The sequence below is a fragment of the Anabrus simplex genome, chromosome 3, assembly GCF_040414725.1.
Source record: "Anabrus simplex isolate iqAnaSimp1 chromosome 3, ASM4041472v1, whole genome shotgun sequence".
Lineage (NCBI taxonomy): Eukaryota > Metazoa > Arthropoda > Insecta > Orthoptera > Tettigoniidae > Anabrus > Anabrus simplex.
Window position 1 is genome coordinate 339417276 of NC_090267.1, and position 23084 is coordinate 339440359.

The window sequence follows — 23084 nt, forward strand, 5'->3', positions numbered from 1 at the left end:
TGATAAGAAATATCCAGGAACCAGGCAAAAAGCGTCTACTACCCAGGATAGCGTAACAAATGAGAGCGGCTTATCAAGGTTTTACTATATATGTATAATTATAGTAGTTATAATGTTTGAAAATTTTATGAATATGTGAATTTTCATTTCCTAATTATTAGGTCTTTAAAAAGACAGATGTGATAAGAGAAGGTCAGTTCCATTTTCAGCCTGAAAAACCAGTTTTGAAAATAATCCTTGACAGTAAAAATGATTTTCGTATTGCTGGAAAGTGCAATCATAAATGTAATAATTTAAAGGTACATGACATAAGTAGTAGTCGAGGTGACAACGTTGGCTGTGGATAGAAGTTCATGGAGGCTTAATTTGCTCACAGCTGTTTGCATGTAGAACACTTGGTAGTCAATCCTGCATCTGTGAGGTCAATAGGCAAGCTTCAAATCAACTATACACTAAGTAGCTAGCCAATGCCATAAATGTGAGAGGGCAAATAAACAAAAAGAATCCACTTACCTGAACGTAGGTCAAAGGAAATGCACCAAAATTTCCTCCACTCTCTCCTTGATACCAGTTGGTGTCAATTTTTTTCCGTAAAATAATGATGTCTCCCTTCTTGAAGCTCAAGTCCCTGGTAACAGAATAGGTGCTCATTAAACATAAACAGAGATTGCCATCAGCAAAAGCAACATAATGTTGGTAACAACTGGGCACAAATTTCAAATCCAATGTGTGCTGAACCCTGGAACATCACAATGAGGTCTCAGTGACCCTATGGGTAACATATTATCGAATAAATATTTTATATGAAACTGTAAGCTACTGAGTCATGTTTGTAAATTGAGTAAGTAATCTGATAGAGTCATTCAGATCTGTCAGCGAAAGCAGACATCCGTGGGAGATAAGTAAAGATAGTGCAGGGTCATGGAAACCCCAGTATAGTATTTATGGTTGTCTTTTCCTGGTGTGTGCCCTGCTGCTGCAGTTCTTGCTATGTGATAAACTGACACGTATTTCCTTAGTGCTAGAGACAGTATTTGAACTGGCTCATTCCAAGGAAGGATTATCAGATTGTAACATTAGGGAATTATTAGATGAAAGTGACAGTGAGCAGGATATTGGTGGTGATTCAGAATTTGAATCTATGTGTTCGAGGACAGTGAACATGAAAGTGAATTGAATGCTGAGTATGAAAGTGACACCGAAATTGAAGATGATGCAATGTATCCAGCCTGAAGGGGAAGGTTGGGCACAATTGGACTTCAGACATTCCGGAGAAAAGAGGCCGACCTGTGAATAAAAACATTCTCAAAATAAATCTTCCTTGTGCAAAAGGTGCTGCAAGAAATGTAAAAAGTCCTCTTGAAGCTTGGTCACTCTTGATAGACGATAATATCCTCCCTCTACTTGTGACTCACACTAACAAAGAAATTTGTTGTGTGTTATCGACATCTAATAAACAAAGCTATATGAAAGAGGCCACTGTTAATGAAATAAAGGCACTCCTGGGCCTCTTGTACATATAAGGGGTTCTACAAGTGTCTCGTTCTAGCACCAAAGATCTCTTGTCTATCACATGTTGGAACAGCTTATTTCGTGCGACAATATCAGTACAAAGAATTCTATTCCTTCTTTATTGTTTACGCGTTAATAGCAAACATGAACACGCGAAAACGAGACACTGACAATCGATATACGCGTGCGATATACAGGTTTCAATGAACATCGCACATTCGCGCACATTTTTCGCATTAATAAACGTTGATATTTAGTTTGAAAGTGGCCAATGAGCGAAGGACTTCTGGCCACTGGCATAAAAAAACTGTATCGGCAGAATTTGAAAACAAATGTTTGAAGTTCACCAAAAAAGCTAAAATCGGGAGAAATAATAGAATAATCAGAAAGCGGGAAAAAATGTTGAAAATCTGAAGTGCCCCGCCTAAATCGGGAAAGTTGGCAGATATGGGTCTGTTAACCCTCTCATGCATGGTGTCCTCATATGAGGACATCCGAATTTTTAGGCATTATTTAGTCCCTGGAGTTTCCAAAGACAGAGGTAAAGTTATTAAAAGATTATTTTAGGTTGGTAAGAGTGGAAAATATCAGTTTTAAAAAGAAACAGTAGGTGGCAGCATTTAATTGGCATCAGTGAAAACATGATATTCATGGTTCGCCATTTTTTGAGAAGTCATCACAGTTTCGAATTGTTTTGAGCTGTTCCTATCTTGAAAACGCCCAAGGTAAGTGTGTAGTTCTTCTTTTTGTATATTCTACTATCATTACCAATATAATTTAGTTTATACTAGTTTATAGTCTTTACACAACATTGGTATAATATGGGTGTCCACATATGAGGACATCATGCAACAAACTACCATGTGTTATTTTTGAGGTTAGCTTGTATTCTCAACTGTTTCCGCCAATATTTATTTTCCAGGATTCTCCAGATGGTTTGTAATGTTATCAGATGAGCGAATGATGTTTGTAGGACAAGAATATAGTAGTTTACAACATTCCCACCAGATAGCAGCATTTAACTGATTGCATGAAATAATCAGTGTTCGTGTTTCTCCAGTGTCAAACAACATACTACATTTACTTTGAGCTGTTTCACCGTCTCAAGCTGTCTCAAGTTGGTTTTTAACTTACAATTTTAAAGAATGTATTAAAATTGTAAAAAACCAAACCCCATGGCACCACAGGCCTTGAAAGGGCTTGGCTCACCAAGCGACCGCCACTCATCCCGAAGGCCTGTAGATTACGAGGTGTTGTGTGGTCAGCACAACGAATCCTCTCGGCTGCCACTCCTGGCTTTCTATACCGGGGCCGCTATCTCACCGTCAGATAGCTCCTCAATTCTAATCACGTAGGCTGAGTGGACCTCGAACCAGCCCTCAGGTCCAGGTAAAAATCCCTGACCTGGCCGGGAATCGAACCCGGGGCCTCCGGGTAAGAGGCAGGCACGCTACCCCTACACCACGGGGCCGGCCATTAAAATTGTAACAGCAATTATTATGAGAAATTATTGCATAACCTCAGTGTAAGATTTGTGCTGACGTGCCTCTTATCACAGTATTTCTCAGGATAATTACCATATGCTCAATGGCACAATTGTAAATGCTTGGTTACTTTGGAAAATGGACTGTAAGACCCCTATCGACCTGCTTGAATTCAAGAGTCGAGTGGCAACAGGACTTATCTTCAGTGGTGAGGCAGAAGAAGCACCACGGAAGAGCGGACTACCATGCACAAATGGCCCACCACCACCACCACCACCACCACCACCACCACCACCACCACTCAAGAAACAGGCTACACATACTGTGCCTGATGAAAAGGGGATGGATGGAATAGTACATTATCCGCAGAAAACAAAGGCTAGAAATGCTAACAGGTGCCGTGACAAAAACTGCGCAATAAACCCAGTATATTTGTGGAAAATGTAATGTACCACTATGTCCAGAATGCTTTCAGAGTTTCCATACCATTGCCTGAAATATGAACATGTGAAGTATATCAGTTACATAGAAATGCCCCAGTAGGACCAGTGTAATTTCGCTGTACCCATACAATTGCCTCAGATGTAAAAAGTTCTTGTAAATACTCGTATAATAAACCAAAGTAGTAAATGTATGACTTGTTGGCATTATTCCACTAAATGCATGATGTCCTCATATGAGGACATCAAATTCCCGCCAAGTATGGTAACTTCGTTTTGTGTTTTATGTTTGTATCATCTAATAGGGTCATTTTAACCAGGAAAATCACATTACAATATTTTTAATTTAACTTTTCTTAAATTCATGCATGAGAGGGTTAAGCAGATATTTCATACCCACCAATTCCACCCGTACCATCTGCACTTACATCAGAAACTCCATGGTCATGATTTTGATGCCCGGGTGGTGTTCTGTCAATGGATCGTACAGCATGTGGACACTGATTCTGCTTTTCTAGCGACTCTCTTATTTATGGACGAAGGACGATTCCACAACAATGGAACCGTTAATTGCCATAATATACATTACTGGAGTGTGGATAATCCCCACTAGATGCAACAGACAACTTTTCAGGTACAGTGGGGCGTGAATGTATGGTGTAGAATCATGGATGATCACCTCATCGGTCTCCATTTCTTTGAGGGCCATCTGACCAGCCAACGCTATCTGCGGTTTCTCCAAGATGAATTACTACCATTTTTGGAACATGTGCCACTCCTTGACCGCTGCAGGATGTGATTTCAACATGACGGAGCTCCATCACATGCGGCAGTGGTCGTCGGAACCAACTGCATGCGACGTACCCTGAATGGAAAGGAAGGGGACGACCTGTCCCCTGGTCCACCAGATCGATCGATCTTATGCCTGTTGCAACAGGCCAGGCGGTCCTTACAACATCGCATGCAGCTCTGTATTGACCACGGTGGTCGTCAATTCGAGCAGATGCTGAGTTAAATGACGTGGATAACTGAAATCGTGTCACATGTTTCCAAGCCCCTATCAACCCAGCTCCATATTAACAGCCCTTTTCAGGGCCAAATAAATCAGTCTGTGAAAAACACCGGCGTGCTAGCCATGTGAGCTACTGCGACACTTGACCTACGGCGCCCACTTCCCAGCCTATACAGTACTGTGTACCCAGTCTGTGCACCCACCTCCTGTTTTAAAGTACTTGTTCTGTTCTGCATATCTGTATTCGTTTTACGGGTTCATTCGTGGTACCATTATGAATTAATAGTGATGCCCATGATTCCTACTGTCTTCTAGCCCATAAACACACATTTTGTTATATTACCCCGGTTTAGTGAGAGAGACCTATGTCTTTTAGAATTGTAGTACAGTAATTGTGAAGGGATGCATAAAACTGGATCGCAAGGGGCTGGTGGACCAGCCGGTGTATATATACACAGAGAGAGAGATCCAGCAGTAACTGTGAGAACGTTTAGGCCTATATTAATTACAGGTAGAAAATTAAGTGTACTGGAATTCGCGTAATATTTTTGTTCCCATTTTTATCTTCACGTTCCCTCAAATATGAATTTATTTTGTACGAGAATTATAGTTGCGACGAGACTTGAACTCACGTCTACGAGGTTTGCAGACAAGTACAGTGACCACTAGGCCACCACTCGGTATGACTGCGATGTAACTCAAAGTATACATGCGTTGCATTGGAATCAGGGATTCATCAATTCTTCAGAAATTATTAGGTTGCGGACCTGACATACATACATACATACATACATACATACATACATACATACATACATACATATCGGAAATCGTATGACCGCAGGGTCTGGCCTTTCCTTGTTAGATATTATGCTTGAGACACTTTTCATTTAATAGGGATGTATCACACAAAACTTGTCCGCTAGGCAGCGTAATGGTAATACCCGGTATGCGCTTTCCGCTGCTCGATTGTTTTACATGAGACTTATATGGAGTATTCCTACATTTGTAATCATCGAAACGAAACTTTAGCTTTAAATGCATTAAAATGGGGTTACCATATTCTGCTAATGCTTTTAACAAGACGGAAATGGTTTAGTTGCAATGACGATTGCGGATTTGGAAGCAGAATTGAAGAAAAGGGGCGAAAAAAATATCCGGAAAAATGCAAGAGTTGATTGAAAGGTAAGGAATATATGCAGCAACTCTTTCTTATAGCGTTTTAGTTAAGATTGAATTCTTAAAGTACAAATAGCATTTTGAAAACGTTCCTAATACGGTATTTTTCTTGTCTTTGCGGGTTAGAGGCGTACATAAGGCACGACATTGGTGTGCCTGGGGCTACATCCAGTACGACTGAACTTCATTTCCCTGCAGCACACGACTTTCAGGATCTTGTTTCGGACCATAAGACAAATATAAAGATTTCAAATTTGGAATTAATGAATTATTTCCTGTTCAGGAAGTCTGAAATTGATGTTGCTCCAGTGTCAAATTATAGGTCATGTTGTGATTCAGGGTACCGGTACTATACCACACACGGTGTTATGACTGTTTTCCTAATTCTATATCTTCTTGCTCTCCGAGTTATTTCCAAGGTACCGGTGCCACACCATGAAAATATCCTTAAGTCTTCGTCTTTCGCCTAAAATTATTGAAATAGGTCATATTAACTTTTTAGAATGTCACTACCTTATTATAAAATTATTTCTTAATTAGTACTAATTAGCTTATGACATAATCTTCATTTCGAGCAGACTTTGATATCAGGAGTCATATTTTTATTTCGTAGGTCCTGCCTACGAATCGCATGCAACCACTTTTTACGGAAAGGATCTCGCTTAGGAAATTGATGGTATGAATACGGTCGACCTTGATTTTGGGACATTGGGACACAGCAATAGTCAGGCATCACAATTTTCTTGTTGTCTTTCTTGTCGTAACGATATATTAAATCTTTAACTTCATCATTTAACTAGGTAACTTCCATTAAAAACACATACAAACAAATGACGATCGACAAGTGCATACCGGGTACTACACGTGAGACATCTATCGGTAGTGTTTCAGTACATCCCTACTGTAGGCGACTATGTTCACGAGTGCAAGACAAGTGTGTAGAATTCTGCAAAGAATTCCAGTAGCCATTGTAGCATTTTCCTCGCAGGAAAAGAATGCCCAAAAATAATTCAAATCATATCAATTATCACACTTACCTGGTGATGTAGAAACCTTAGATTGCACTCATATAAGAATAATATAGAATGTTGTGATGTAGCAGTCCATTCGTTTATTTTTCAAGCACACTCGCATATTTTCAAATTAAAATTTATAACATTTGTCCCGCATTCATCATCATAACGCTTTGTTTGCCTATTACTACAAATGTTTATGCCTAAGCAGTCTCTGCTAACCACAACCTATAATAACGTCAACCTGTTGTTTGACCCTATAATCATGTCGTCAGCGTATAAATACACTGTAACGGAGGTTTCGTGAGTGATCATTGCAATGTCTGCCATGGCAATGGTGAATAAGATGCGACAAAGGATCACCTTGGAGAACTAACTCCATTACTGTGTGTTATGTCTGCTGAATATGTCTTGCTGTCATGTACTGTACTGTCACTCAGTTTATATGCCAGGATGCTGTTGATTGCTATAGTCAGCAAGTTGTCTTTTCCTATCATATCGGCTACTTTTAAAAGGAGCATATCTCTGTTCAGCAGATCAAATGCCTTTCTGAAGTCTATTAAGATTACATAGAATTTTCATATTGGAAGAATTACAGAATGTAATGGATAAACTCTAAGACTATGCCATTAAAGTAAACTTGGAAATTAACAAAAATAAGACAGTCCAGACGGTATTTAGAAAAGGGGGAAGAATCGCGGCCAATGACAGACTACAGTGTGGAAGGAAGGACTTGGAAGTCGTGAGCTCATTTAAGTATTTGGGTATCACACTTCAACCTTCAGCTAATTTTTTCAAATGTCATGTAAGAGAGAGAACTTCAGCAGCCATCAGAAGCCTTTACGATATTTCGTATCCCACAAGACTATCCTTAAGCACGGCCATGAGTGTATTTTATGCTAAAGCACTTCCAGTTCTAACATACGGGCTGGAGCTCATCTGGGAAAACCTAATAGTATCTGACCTCCGAGCCACTGAAAATGTCAAAGTAAGATTTCTGAAAAGAACACTGGGGATCTCCAAGACGTCGCCCTCAAACTGGCATACGTATTAGCCCCCGAGACATTTTTACTGGAAGATCTACGAATCAGAATGCAGCTTCCATCTACAAAACAGGAACAAGAGCTTCTTCAAATCAGACAAAAGAAACAAGAGGATATCGACTGGAATTTTACTCAACAGATGCCATGCTCAACCGTAGCTGGTCTGGACCACACAATGATATGCGGAGTGCTCTAAATAGGTTGGCAATACACTGTTTTCACCATAAGCTATGTACTCGGCAGGGCTATCATGACCCGTCTGAGCAGTGCATTTGTAAGTTGTGTGAAGGCTATTGCGAACGCTATCATTTCAACAAATGCACTCGAGGAAAATCCCATAAGGACTACTGTAAAACGTAAATTAATATTAGTGGTGCGATGCTTATTTATAATAGTTTAATGTACTTTATATATGGCCATATGGCTGCAATAAAGTTATTATTATAATAATGTTGACCATTTGTGACAAAATACCATTCCAACATACCACTATGAGCGCTTTATGTAAAGAAACAAAAGACACTCACCGCCAAACGTGTTCAGAAATCTCACAGAAATGTGTTAATTTGTCTTTAACAATTGTTTCTTATCAAATGTTGGAAATGTGTTTGTGAAACAGGGCACTTTTAACTGAAGTGTTAAATTAATAACAGTTGTTAGTTAACATCTGTTAAGTAAAATTTAACACAGAGTTGGAGAAACCGGGCCCAGGTCTTTTACACTTTAGTACAAAGAGAACAGACTATAACCTATGCCCTTTGTTAATGTGGTGTGGTAGAACTTGAACAAGGGACCTGTACCATAAATGATATTCTAGCGAAAGGTAAATTATGCAAATCTTTACTTGTAGGAGAATAGTGCATTTATTGCCATGGCCGGGAACCCATCAACCTGCACCTAGAAATATATTTACTTTTATGACCTAATACCATAAATTGTGCAACATTTTCCACATCTACTGTGGCTATCACCATTGTCATTGGCTAACCAGTGAGTTCTGAATGAGGGCATAGTTATACATGACATCACTCCAAGAATTCAACACATATAGATATTACCAACAGTACAATAAAAACTCCTATATAATGTCTTTGCTGCAAGGCCAATTTTCTGACAAAAACAGTGCTCCAAACACACTCCCTTTGAGAGGCTCAATGCTATCCAACCCCAATGTGTTAGATCAATAAGTTTTGTCACTAGCCAGTATGTGCACAGACAAATAAAGAAAAGAGCACTTCAGTAGCTGAAAACAGCTGGTGATTGTTTGTAGAAAGTAACTAAGATGCTAGCAATAAAAGACTATCATCCTGCAGCGAGATGCAATGCATTGCATTGGAACATTAGCAACCAGCCTGCAGGTCCCATCATAAATTTCTACTAGGTGTCAACTGCAATTATACTTGTTCCATTGTGAAAGTTTTTTCTCGAAGGTTTCTCACTTGCTCATTTATATGGTTTTCCTTTCCTTTGAAATAAATGGCAATGTTACTTCAAATCCAAGAATACCTGCTGTTTTTGAAACCTCTTTCATTGCAGCTTGAGGGGAATCTTGAAAAATATGAAATCAATAAATAATAGACACTTTAAACATTATTGAAATATTATTTGAAGAAAATAAATACGAGGCTGTATATTCACGGTGACCCTTATGCAAGGGAAACTATCCTTTCTGGATCCTCTTTGCACAGGGATTCTTTTCGTAGCAGGTACTGCGACAGTTTACTACACTTCCACCAAAAATATTCAATGTAGGCTAGTGGTTATACTACATTGCATTTCTTTGCTTTTCATACAGTTGGATAACTGGTAAATACTGAATTGAAAAATGGGTGAATTACGTGGTTATGAAGAAAGATGACATTAAGTGCAGAATACTGAAAATCCTTCACCCTATGTCTCAAACCATTCCTGTCTCCTATTAAAAAATGAGGCATCTCAATGTGGGATCATTTCCCACCTGCTGAATTCCCTCATTGCAAAAGCAGTCATCTCTAAAATATGAAAATCAAGTTTTTCTGGATTATTGTTATCATTACCCGCAACTGCATATCATGCATTGATTTTAGTTGCAGAAACAGCTTCTACGTAGCTTATTTTGCCATGGGAAAATAAGCTGATTTTGTGAGTTTCAAAACTGCATCATCTCAGATTCTGCCACAGGGCATGCCAATCTCTTGCATTGCTGATGTATACCATAATTTACAAAGGTGTTTTGAATTCTAATACTTAAGAAACACGGATATTAATGATGACAAAGTTACACCCAAAAGGCAAAGGAAAACGTGGATATAATTGATGACAAAGTTACACCCAAAAGGCTGAGAAAAACATGAAGGAATGGAGCTTTAAGAAGTAATAAAAATAAGAGGGAAATAAAAGGGAATGGTAAGTAGAATGCTGGAGGTTACGTTCTGCGCTTTCTAGTCAAGTTCCCAAGAGTGGTATATAATTCTGTTTTTAAACAGGTAATGTTCAATTGATAAACCAGACATCCCCGCCTAAGGGCATTCATCAAGAGCTTGCCAGTACAAGACATTAACTTAAGGGGATGTTACTGATTCTCATGAATAATACTACAGGCAACCTGACAATTTCCAAGACTGCTTTCTAATAAAATGATTAATCTCCAGCCAGAGTCAGACCTAGTAATAATAGTATCGGTAATGTTGTTGTGTTTTGAGTCATCATTCCATAGACTGTTTTAATGCAGCTCTCCATCCCACCCCATCCTGTGCTAACATTTTCATTTCTACATAACTACTGCATCCTACATCTCCCCTAGCCTGCTTGTCATATTCATACCTTGGTCTACCCCTACCATTCTTAGCACCAACACTTCCCTCAAAGCCCAGCAGAACAAGTCCTAGTTGTCTTAAGATGTATCCTATCATTCCATCTCTTCTTGTCAAATTTAGCCAAATCAATCTTCCTCATCAATTCAGATCTCTTCATTCATGATTTCATCTTTCTATCTCACCTTCAGCATTCTTCTGTAACACCACATTTCAAAAGGTTCTATTCTCTTTCTTTCTGAGCTAGTTATCATCTATGTTTCACTTCCATACAAAGCCACACTCCTCCAGGGGCCTATTCCACAAAAGTATGGTCTTGTACATTACAAGTTACTAGTGTGGGTTCTTGTAATGTATGGAGTTGTACATTTCTGTTCCACAAAAGATTGATAGTCTCTTGTATATTACCAGTGAATTGTTACAAGTTTTACAAGTGACGACATATCAATAAACATACTACGTCATAGCATGAATCAGCTGTTTATCTTCGTATTCCATTCGTTGAATTAGGTTATGCTTGCCTCATTTATCGTAATATCGTATTTTACGGTAACTTATGCAGCAAAGATTGAAAGAACTAATATTCCTGTGAATTTCTTAATGCTACGATGTTATTTTTCAGTTTATTTCTTTGATGATAGGAAATTACTCCGTTATTATCACCCATTCTGTTCTTCCGCGATCCTCACGTATGTTCTACGAGAGTCTAACATACCTACCTTGGTCTGTCATTAGGAATCAGATGCCGCTAATAACGACATTCGTCCGCCAAACTTAATTGTTACGAAATTGCAAACTCTGCATGAATTGTTAAAATGATGTCAAGAGAAACAAAGTTATTCATTTTGAAGGAAATAGAAGGTAGGAAAGATATTCGTTTCGGTCGATTCAGCGAGAGTCTGAAAAAACAAGACAAAATAAATGGTTGGATGGGAATATTTGACTTGGGAAAAGCTCATGGAGCTTTTGAGGGGAAAAGTTGGACGTATGTAAGAGATATTCTGCTCATTAATGATTCCAGGAATGTCCTTCTTGGAATATGTTTTTTTCAGTATTTTCAGGCCAACAAACAATTTGAGGAAATTTTATATCATTTATTGCAGCTACCACAGACCGAAGATTTTGCCATCCCAAGCATATCTGCAGTACCATGGTACTGACCACCATTTCCTAGCCAATGTAATGTTGTTTAGCAGAGAGAGATTTATTTCTGTTCGTAGGATATTTTAACCTATGGCCAATATCTATCAAAAGGTCTTCCACTTGTATTGTGCTTAACCTAAAACGTTCATTGTATTCAAATACAGTGTTAAACTGGAAGTTTATTCTTTCCCTGTACAGACGATAGTTTTCATTTTCATCACCATCACTATCACTACTGCTAGACCACATATTTATCAAAATGTATCCAAAATAAGCGTATTTAAATAGCACTAGTACATTTATATATTATTGTCCTTTCACTGGTAGAGAATTCTTCTCAATTCGCTAGTAAGTTACAAGTACTAGTACTTTTGTGGAACACTCCTATAAAAATTCACTAGTAATTTGTAAGTATGGAGTAGTAAAGTACAACTGTAGAAAATTCTTTTGTGGAACAGAAACTCTGGTATTTGTACAAGTTACTAGAGAATTTACTTGTAATGTACAAGACCATACTTTTGTGGAATAGGCCCCAGTCTTTAAAAACATCTTTCTAATACCTATTTCAATGTTCGAAGTGAGAAAGCTCTTCTTTGCTTGTGCCAGTCTGCATTTTATGTCTTCCTTACTTCTGCCATTGTTAGTTATTTTATTACTCAAGTAACAATATTCATCTACTTCCTTTAAGACTTCATTTCCTAATCTAATATTACCAGCATCACATGACTTTATTCGACTACACTCCATTACTTTTGTCTTAGACTTATTTATTTTTATTTTGTACTCCTTACCCAAGACTCCATCCATACCATTGAGCAATTTCTCCAAATTTTCTGCAGTCTCTGAAAAATAAAAAATCACCCGCAAATCTCAGAGTTTTGATTTCCTCTCCTTGAATTGTGATTTGCTTTCCAAAGTTGTCTTTGATTTCCTTTACTACCTGTTCTATATACACACTGTAAAGAAGGAGCAACAAACTGCAGTCTTGCCTCACACCTTTCTGGATTATGCTTCTTTTTCAAAGCCCTCAATTCCTATCACTGCAGACTGATTTTATACAGATTGTAGATAATTCTTCATTCTCAGTACCTGATCCCGATTAACTTCAAAATCTCAAATAGCTTGGTCTAAAAAAAGCATTATCAAATGCCTTTTCTAGATCTATGAACACCATGTACGTGGGTTTGACCTTACTTCAATCCTCTAAGATCAGAGCAGCTTAGTATATAACTTGTAACATCTAAGATTAAACGTAAAGTCAGGATTGCTTCACATGTTCCTACATTTCTTCTGAAGCCAAATTGATCTTCTCCTAACTCAGTTTCAACTTACCATTTATGGTATGTATCGAAACTATTAGCAATATTATTCATCCAGGAACATTGGCTGTCTATTCTTCCAGTCTTCTGTAAATAATAGGTGTTAAAATTTTGCAGGCATGGGATTCTAAACTAATGGTGCGGTAGTTTTCACACTTGTCAGCACCGGTTTTCTTGGGAAGACAGTAAGTATAACAACATTCTGCTGAAATCTATTAAAGAAAGTATTTAAAATAATTTATGATGGGTCTACCTTGTCAATACACTTTTAATGAGTGAAAATAATTTATTCTATCAAACATGTTTCAGGAACTTCATCAGTGAAGTCAAATCTATATAAATAAAATCGTAATGATCGTGTGTCTGTATATTGACTATTTTGGCAAAATTGCCGTACAGTTATCTGTTTCAGGTGTAATAATGACCATCTGCATATTTTTTAGCTTTGGTGTATGTCTGTTTGTTTGTATGTCTATAACTCGAAAACTACTGGATATATTTCTACCAAAATTCATATTTAGAATCCACCTGTCCTTGGGTAGGTTTTAGGGCCAATATTGTTTCTAAATCCCTGAAATGATTGGAGCTTTATACGAAACCAAAACCATGATTTTGCACTCGCACAGAATATAAACGACCCAACTTAATGAAAATCTACCTGCTTTAATGGAAATCAATTTCTAACCCTTTTTACTCATGCGCATCATTTCGATACGAGGATTAATAAGGGAGATATCATTAACGGACCGGTTTTCAGTACAAGTCCCAATGGAATTAACTCAAGAGCAGGTCTGTGTAAAGCGTATTTCTTATAACTTGAAAACTACTGGAGATATTTCACCAAACTTCGTATTTGATGTAGCATCCACCGGTTGAAATGTACGTTTTTAGGTCGATAGAATGTCAAATTCTCGGAATGGACTGGGGATTTATAGGGAATCAAAACAGTGATTTTACTCTCCCACAATATATACAAGACCAATCTGACTGGAAATCGACCAACCTTAATGCAAATCCATTTCTAATAATTTTTTCTCATGTACATTTTTTCGGTAGGAGGATTAATAATGGAGAAATCATGAATGGTCTGTTTTGCAGCTTAAGTCCAGCGGACATAGCCCAAAATGTGTTTTACGTGTAGCAGATTCCTTATCTATATAAATAAATTCGTAACAACCATGTGTCTGTACAATGACCTTTTTGGCTAAATTTTTGTACAGCTATCTGTTTCAAGTGTAATAATGACAATCTGCATATTTGTTACCTATAGTTTCCTGATAGCCCTCATTTTTAACCCCCCCCCCCCCCCCCCCCGCCAAATCACGATTGAGGCACAATCTGCCAGACAAGCTAGAAAATTGAAATTTGGCAAAATTATATGTCTTGACCTGTAATCAACAGAAAGCTTCCAAAATCTTTAAATATTTCATTTTTTACCCCTGAAAAATATCAGAATATTGAGGCAATTTTAATGATGGTGCAGAAAACGGATGGCACAATCTCAGTTCAATTTGGTGTGATCTACACCTCTGGTCCTATGACGTTTCGTCGCATCTCTATTCCTTATATGTTAGATTTGTGTCTATTTCTCGATTATACCTACATTTTGCCCTTTGTATACGTATAATTCGTAGTTCGAATCACTTATATGAAAGGCAGAATCATCTAATTCTACACGAGCATGGTCCACCCAGTATCCATACGTGAGCCAAATTCTATGTTTGTAGCTGTCATATTAGAACCCAAAAGTAATGAACTGTGAGAAAATCTTACCCAAATTTCACCCTATTCAACGTTTCTTACTCAATTTCACCCATAAATAGATGAGACAGGAGAAAATATCTTAAGACCAGCCATTTAGACCGTTAAATGAGGCGTCTTATAGTACAATCCATTTGTCGATATGATGTATCGTTTAGCAGCAATTATTAATCTGTAAATGAAGGTTTGCAATATTGTAAACATGCATATACTTTGTATGTCGATCTATATATATATTTTCATTGAGGTTGATTTGTAGTGATGTAGAAAGGGTGCGTTTGCCATTATAATTAATATTTTACATCGATAGTGACTCTCAGCAGGAGGGCGTCTGCTATTGTAATCATTACTGTCCCCCATGGACATGGACTGGCAGGAGGAATGGGATCCTTTTCCAGCTCCTTTGTATCTAGCATTAGTAACGAGGACCTAACATTGTAAATAATAATTCACTTCTCGATTTGACAGCCAGTAGTCAAGGGAGCATGCAATTTTGTTCAAAACTCCCCAAACCGACTGTGTAATCTGTCAACTGTAATCTGTCTGGAAGTAGGAAAGGGCGCCTGCCATTGCAACGAAAACTCCCAAAATCGATTGTGACCGTGCAGTTGGTAATGGAACCTCCAATTATAATGAAAACTTTAAGGCAGTAGGCAAGTGAGCCTGCCGTTATCATCACAACTTAGCAACTCGCACTATACACTGGAAACAACATATGAGAACCTCCCCGTGCTGTTTCTGGATAACACTAAGTGGCATGCAAATTAAAAAATCTCAATCATTGCATGTACAGTAGCCTAATTTACTTCGATATCCATATACAATGTAGAATACCGTAGCGAAGCGCAGATACATTTGCTAGTCAAGGAATAAAGAACTATATAACACTATCTTTTGTTCAGCCCACAATTTAAAAAAGTATTTACCGGTATCCTATTTCACCATATCAATGAATAAACAAACTAGTGAAATATTATGAAAATTATCATTAGATAAAATTCTAATATTTTGATTAATTGAATGAGAATACATAAATAAATTTAAGATCTTCAAGTTTTCTTCTTTTTCTTCCTTAAATGATAAAATGCTTCCATGAAAGAAGTACAGAACAGAACCCATTGTATAAACTAGCGTTTGAGTTGAGTTGGTTAACGCTCTGCTTCTCAAAGAATACAATCAATACTGATCTGCATTTAGGGCAGTCGCCCAGGTGGCAGATTCCCTATCTGTTGCTTTCCTAGCCTTTTCCTAAATGATTTCAAAGAAATTGGAAATTTATTGAACGTCTCCCTTGGTAAGTTATTCCAATCCCTAACTCCCCTTCCTATAAATGAATATTTGCCCCAGTTTGTCCTCTTGAATTCCAACTTGATCTTCATATTGTGATCTTTCCTACTTTTATAAACGCCATTCAAACTTATTCGTCTACTAATGTCATTCCACGCCAACTCTCGACTGACAGCTCGGAACATACCACTTAAACTGTATATAGGATAATATTTTTTGTTTATTTCCACCTATTCAATACATTACAAGATGTTGGCATTTACTTTAAAACATTATTCAGATGAGACATGTTTCGCCTCCTACTGTGAGGCATCCTCAGTCATTATCAAAAACCTTATTATTTTATCAGGCATCTGGTTAAAGATATTCAAAAATGTGTTTGATGATTATAAGAGAGGTAAGATTTACGTTTGTTATAAACATGTTCATGAAGTAACTAAAAATCTAATATATTGATAAAAACATATGTAGTTCTTTGTTGAATAGGACTTGTTTGATTGTACTATAGTAAAAGAAGGTGGCTTGAAGTCGTAGTCATTAATAGATGTCTAATACATAGTGGAAGGCATAAAATATCAGTTCTATGAGAATATACATTACATTCAATTGATACTAAAAACTAGTGGATTCATAGGTAGTACATATAAAATGTTCAATGAAATAACTAAAGATCTAATAAAATGATAAACACATATGTAGTTCTTTGTTGATTAGGACGTCGTATGATTGTACGGCTTAAAGCCGTAGTCATTAATAGATGTCTAATAAATAGTGGAAGGCATATGAAATCAGTTCAATGAGAATATATAATACAATCAATTGATACATAAAAACTGGTAGATTCATAAGCAGTACATTTAAAAATAAAGGCGTCATGTGACTATAAATGACAGTTGATGGCTTAAAGCCGTAGTCAAAGTTTAAAGTATAGGTCAATAACTGCTAATATATGGTAAAAAGATATAAGTCAAAATATAAAGCTTAGTATAAAAATATGAAGGAAAAACATTCCAATTGTTTGACAAAAGTTACTTGACGTTGGCATGCATTTGTCCGTGATATTTATTGGTCAACAGTTCATAGGTTATTTTAGATTTATTCAGCAAGATTGCGTTGACAAGAAGTTCACCAGATGTTTATAGTTGGCCTAATTTGTATTAAGTCATCAAGAAAGTTGCAGAGATGGATGATCCAGTTTATGAAAATTTCAATACGGACGAAAAATGATTTTCATCACTTGTAATAACATACCACTTAGTCGAGCAGCTCTTCTTCTTTCTCTCAATTCTTCCCAACCCAAACATTGCAACATTTTTGTAACGCTACTCTTTTGTCGGAAATCACCCAGAACAAATCGAGCTGCTTTTCTTTGGATGTTTTCCAGTTCTTGAATCAGGTAATCCTGGTGAGGGTCCCATACACTGGAACAATACTCTAGTTGGAGCCTCCAGTACTAACAATGACAAATCCTAGTGTGAGTGCTAACATCAGTCTGTGAGTCTGAAGTTATAAACATGATTATTTCTTGTTTTAAAGCAAGTAAATCCTTTATTAAAGAGAAACAACACTACAAAAATTTATTACTAAGCCTTGCATTGTAACTGTTAACAATAAAGAGGAAAAATAAACAAATTCACCATTGTCAGGAGACACAAACACAGAAATAAATACTCTTAATGATTAACTAGAAAACGAACACAGAAATAAAAACTCCTAATGATTAACTAGAAAAACTTCGATAGTGACAATTCTTACAAAGATGCAATGAACAATTCACAGCCAAAGACGATCACCATGTTCACTCCTTTTCAGAACAAGTTGCACAAAAACCACAATGTGCTCCAAGCACATGAACTTCCCACACAAATAGCACTTCTATTTTCTTTTAAGATTTTTCTTTGAGTCACAGTATGCACAATGACCATGCGCTTTTTCCTCCTGTGCAGGCACCGCCATGTTCTCAGCTGGAATGTTACAGATCTCTTGAATTCTCATTCGAGTCAGTCTTGGAACTTGCCTGACTGTGGGCATTCTTTTTATATGATCTCCAATTAAATCGAATGCCAGTGTTTCTAAGAAAATTCTTTGCATCATATTAGCTTTAGGATTGTTCTGTTAATTATCAGAAAAGCATTTATAGCAGCATCAAATTGTAAAAGATTACCATAGGCCACCGACAAGTTTACCTGGCACAGTTATACCCTGTACTAAGCTTATCAACCACATTAACACACCCTTTCATGTCATTATACAACATGATCATTTCAGGTTTATCAGTGTTGGGGTCAACTTTGTCGTCACAATGCATTGTGGATAAAAGCAGCACATTTTTGCCTTTTCTAGGAATGCATGATACCAGGGTGGAATTTTCCTGGAACCCAAACATGCTGGATCCGACGGGTCTATTTTTGCCTTCCAGAAATTCACGAGGTAACTGCATTTTGTTTTTTCTTATAGTAGTAAGAAGTAAAGTCAATTTGTGGTTTTTCAACAAACTTTCAGATAATTCTATGCTGGTGAACCAATTGTCCACTGTCACATTCCTACTGTATTGGCAATAGGTTTCACTAATCTTTCAACTACTGCTTTCATGCTGTTATCAACAGAATATGGGCCATCGGGCAGTTTACCAAAAAATACCTCAAAGTTTGATGTATAAATCATTTTAGCACATACTAATCCATAGATTTTAATCTCATATTTATTGAGTTTGCTTCAGATGTACTGGCGGAAGAGACATCTTCTCCTGAAAGCCTTACTTTTTTCGTCAACAGTTGTATATTCAGATGGGGTGTAGTCAGCTTGACAATTTGCTACAAAAACGTCAAATACACATCCCGAATTGCAGCCAATTTATCTGTTTCTTGTCGGTGCAATCTCGTTTCTTTGTTGTCAAATCTAATATGCCTCAGCAGAATCCTAAACCTCTCCAGTGACATAGTGAGCAGACGTACCGTTAGTTTTCCATAAGTCCGTTGCGTTCAAATGGTTTGTCTTACTTACACCAGAAAGGTACAAGAGAACTAACAAAGCCTTCATTTCCAATAAGTCTGTAGGTCTTGCAGTTCAATATTCTTGGTCATAAGATTCACGGGTTATAGAACGATTTGTACAATCGACCAGAATGTTTAGAATTCTAGCATCAAAAAAGCAGTTGCACATATCTACAAAAGAAGTCAAATTTCTTAACGGGCCTTTCACCTCAGACAAATGAGTTACGAGATTCAATGAACGAGTTCTCGCACTTTGAGGAGGAATATGCATTTTCCATTTCGTGACACCGTCTTTTCCAATGAAGTGTGGAACATTACGTTGTCGTTTTTGTTATGTAGAAGTCCCATTATCAATAACATGCTCATACTGTATCTCCTCCACGTCCTGTTCCGACTCCGAATCTTCTTCATGACGTTAAAAGGTGATCTTCTTCCATAAAATCTTCACAATCTCACGTCATTCTCTTCAGATTCCAGTAGTAATTTCAGCACGTTCGTAATTCATTTTGTTTCATTTCCAGCAGAAAGTAGCATGAGTACTAACTTCAGTCTGAGAGACCAAAATAAAGGAATTCTTGCTAAGAACTTGAGCCAGGAACTTAACATTCATGCAACAGTAAGTGAACTGACCAATTTGAAGGTACCATGCAGACTAAAGTTATACGAGAATAATTCAACGGTCGGTCTCAGACTGGATGTTAGTACTGGAGGGTTAAGGAAGAAAACGAAGAAAAGAAGAAAAAGTTGAAAATTTAGGTATTCTCATTCATCAAAATACTAAAATTTTATCTAATGATATTTTTCATAATATTTCACTAGTTTGTTTATTCATTGATATGGTGAATTAGGATACAATATTTCTTTAAATTGTGGGCTAAACAAAATATAGTGTTAGATTGCTTTTTTATTACTTTATTTGACTTCACTGATGAAGGGAATGAATACTGTTCCTGAAACATGTATGGTAGAATAAATAGTTTTAAATCATTAAAAGTGTATTGACAAGGTGGATCCAACATAAACTTTAGACAAGTCAATACAGGATCAAATAAAATATGTATTATGGTCAAGTTTATCAATTCTGCCAAAAATCGGATGGCACTTCTCCTGTCCCATACATCTTACACACTAAACGGAATAACCTTGCCATGCTGGTTTCTCCTAAGGCAGTTAGTAATTCAGAGGGAATGTCATCAATTCCAGGTGCCTTGTTCCTATTTAGGTCTCTCACAGCTCTGTTGAATTCTGACCTCAAAATTGGGTCTCCCATTTTATCAGCATGAACACCCTCTTCTTGTTCCAGAACGTATCATCTACATCTTTAGCTTGATACAACTGTCGGATATGTTCCTGCCATCTTTCTGCTTTGTCTTCTTTCCTTAGAAGTTGTACTGGTAACAGAGAAGTAAAATCATTGTCCATAGTGTACTATGTAAACAGCAAAGGAACTAAAATTCCATTGTGCAGAAAAACACTTCTTGGCATCTTAGGTATCACCAAACATAGGATGCAGAGAGTAGCAATGTGTTTTAAGAACATCAGTGTTGTGCCAGAACAGCGTAGAGGTGTCCGCAGAACCAAAATATATACCGCCGAGAGACAATATGTTGGACTGTTTATCAGACAGTTCAGAGGTTTAGAAGCCCATTACAGTGGAACCTTGAATTGCGAGCATAATTTGTTCCGGCTATATGCTTGTAATCCAAAGCGCTCGTATACCAAAGCAAGTTTTCCCATAAGAAACAATTGAAACGTGGATGATTCATCCACAACACAAAAATATTTATTCGCATACCATTTCTAAAACAAAATATAACGTGAAACAAATTAAAGTGCACTTTTCCTTACAATAGAATCATTGTTAGTGTGAGGGAGACGAGAGATGACGTGAGAAGGGTTACTGTGTAGCACAAATTTCACTAACGGAATCACTGCTATCTGTTGGCTCACTGGAATTGTTTTCTTTTCGTGCAACTTTAACGAGGAACCTGGCCAATGACTGTTGCTTTTGCCTCTTTTTGAGGATTTCACGAAAATGTGACATTGCGTTGTCACTGAACTGATTCATCGCTCGCACTGCTACAGCCTTATTCGTGTAGTTATTCTACAAAATTTTGCACCGTTTCTCACATTTTGCACTTCTCCTGAATCTCAGTTGAAGTGAGAGATTCCATTGACTTTTCCTCCTCCTCTTCCCCGGACGAGATCTCCATAACCCCTTCCTATTGTTCGCAATGCAGGTACATCAGTACGGTGGTGGTTATGTTCTGGCTATGTTCTTTCACCAGCTCTTGAATGTCCACGTCATTCACATCGAGCCCCATAGCCTTCCCTAAGGACACAATTTCATCGACAATCGGTAGCTCATTCTCACAAACAATCCACTAAAAGTCACGTCCAAGAACACAGTCAGACCACAGCCTTACCCAAGCAGAAGTGAGAGTTCTCTTGGGGACTCCATCTCAGGCTTTTTCAATGATCTTCAGGCAGTTCACGATGGGGAAATGATTTCTCCCAAACTCTCGGAGGGTAAGGTTTGTTCCTTCGATCACTTCGAAGCATCACTAAAATAGTCATTTGGTGTATAGCTTCTTGAAGTTCAAAATGACTTGCTGATTCATAGGCTGGAGTAGTGGAGTAGTGTTGGGAGGAAGGAACTTAATCTTAAAGAACTTGAATTCCTCCACTAATTCGTCCTCAAGGCCTGGAGGAGGAGCAGGAGCATTGGCCATAACCAGCAAGACTTTGAGTGGCAGATTATTTTCCGAAAGGTATTTCTTCACTACAGGACCAACGATCTCGTTCATCCATTCAACAAACAAACAAGGGAGGGGAAAACATAGGCACACGTGATGCTCGTATTGCAGAACCTTACTCGTGTATCAAGTTACAATTTATTTTAAATGTTTGCTAATCTTGCAAAACACTCGTAAACCAAGTTACTCGCATTCCGAGGTTTCACTGTATTTTAGAAGTAAAGTGTGTACTTAAGTAGTGAGTTAACTATCTCCAAAATGTGGCGCATGTATAATTCAAAAGTTGTTACAGAATTGAAGGTAAAACAAAATATTTTTACATGGAGTTAATTCGGGGGAACGCGGTGGCCAACGAATGAGAGTTTGATCCCTCTGAGATCCACAACCTATCCACCGTTGTTGCAATGTCTCGAGATGGCTCCGAACACTGCCATGGTAATGCGGATGGGCACTATCCAGTTGAAGGATGAAATCTGCACCTATCCTCTTCGAGCTGTGTCAGGAGCCATTGTTGCAGCATATCAAGAAAAACATTTCCTGTCACAGTAGGTTCAATGAAGAAAAAGGGTCCATAAACCTTCTCAAGGGAAATGGCACAAAACACATTCACCTTGAGAGAATCGCATTGGTGTTCCACAACTTGAGGATTAGAAGCTCCCCAGATCCTTACACTGTATCTATTCACAGTCCTGGAAAGGTGAAAAGTCGCTTCATCACTAAAAATTACCCTTTCGGAGAGCCCATCCTCTTCCATTAATGCGAGAAAATCAGCACAGAAAGACGCTCGAGCAGCATAATCAGTGTTTTTTAAGTCCTGCACCAGTTGCAAGCAGTAGGGTTTCATTCGTAAACGTATCTGCAGAATGCGCCAAACAGTTGCCTGTGGAAATTCAAGTTGCCTCGATGCCCGGTAGGTGGACTTCTGCGGACTCCGCACGAAACTGGCGCGAACACGTTCCACTGTCTCTTCCCCGGTCGAAGGACGGCCAGTCGACTTTCGTTTACAGATGCAGCTTTTCCAGTAGGTGGGTCTCTTCCATACCTGGTACGGAAATGCCGTTGAACACTAATCACAGACTTGTTAACATGGTAATCAAGCACACAGAATGACTTCTGCTCTCCAGCCGCAGCCATTTTCTTTACTCGCTTCCTGCATGCTCGTAACGGCTGAAAATGAAACCACGTGTGATGAAATCTAAACTCAACTAAACTTTGAGAGTGTGCCTTTCTTTGCGCATATCTCACAGTATATGTTCATTAGATATCATAGAATAAATTTATAAAATCAGGTCCTTCATTTTGAATTGCCCTGTATGTTACAGCAGGCAACTGTATACAATTTCACTATTG

The 23084-nt window shown here is 37.8% G+C and overlaps 1 protein-coding gene across 1 annotated transcript in view; it reads right to left on the reverse strand.

The window, feature by feature from the left end:
- POSH (Plenty of SH3s) overlaps nucleotides 1-23084 on the reverse strand; it is a 311783-nt gene that overhangs the window by 279815 nt on the left and 8884 nt on the right. Inside the window, exon 3 of the mRNA XM_067143214.2 lies at nucleotides 514-628. Coding sequence (XP_066999315.2) covers nucleotides 514-628 — 115 coding nt within the window. The remainder of the gene's footprint in view (nucleotides 1-513; nucleotides 629-23084) is intronic.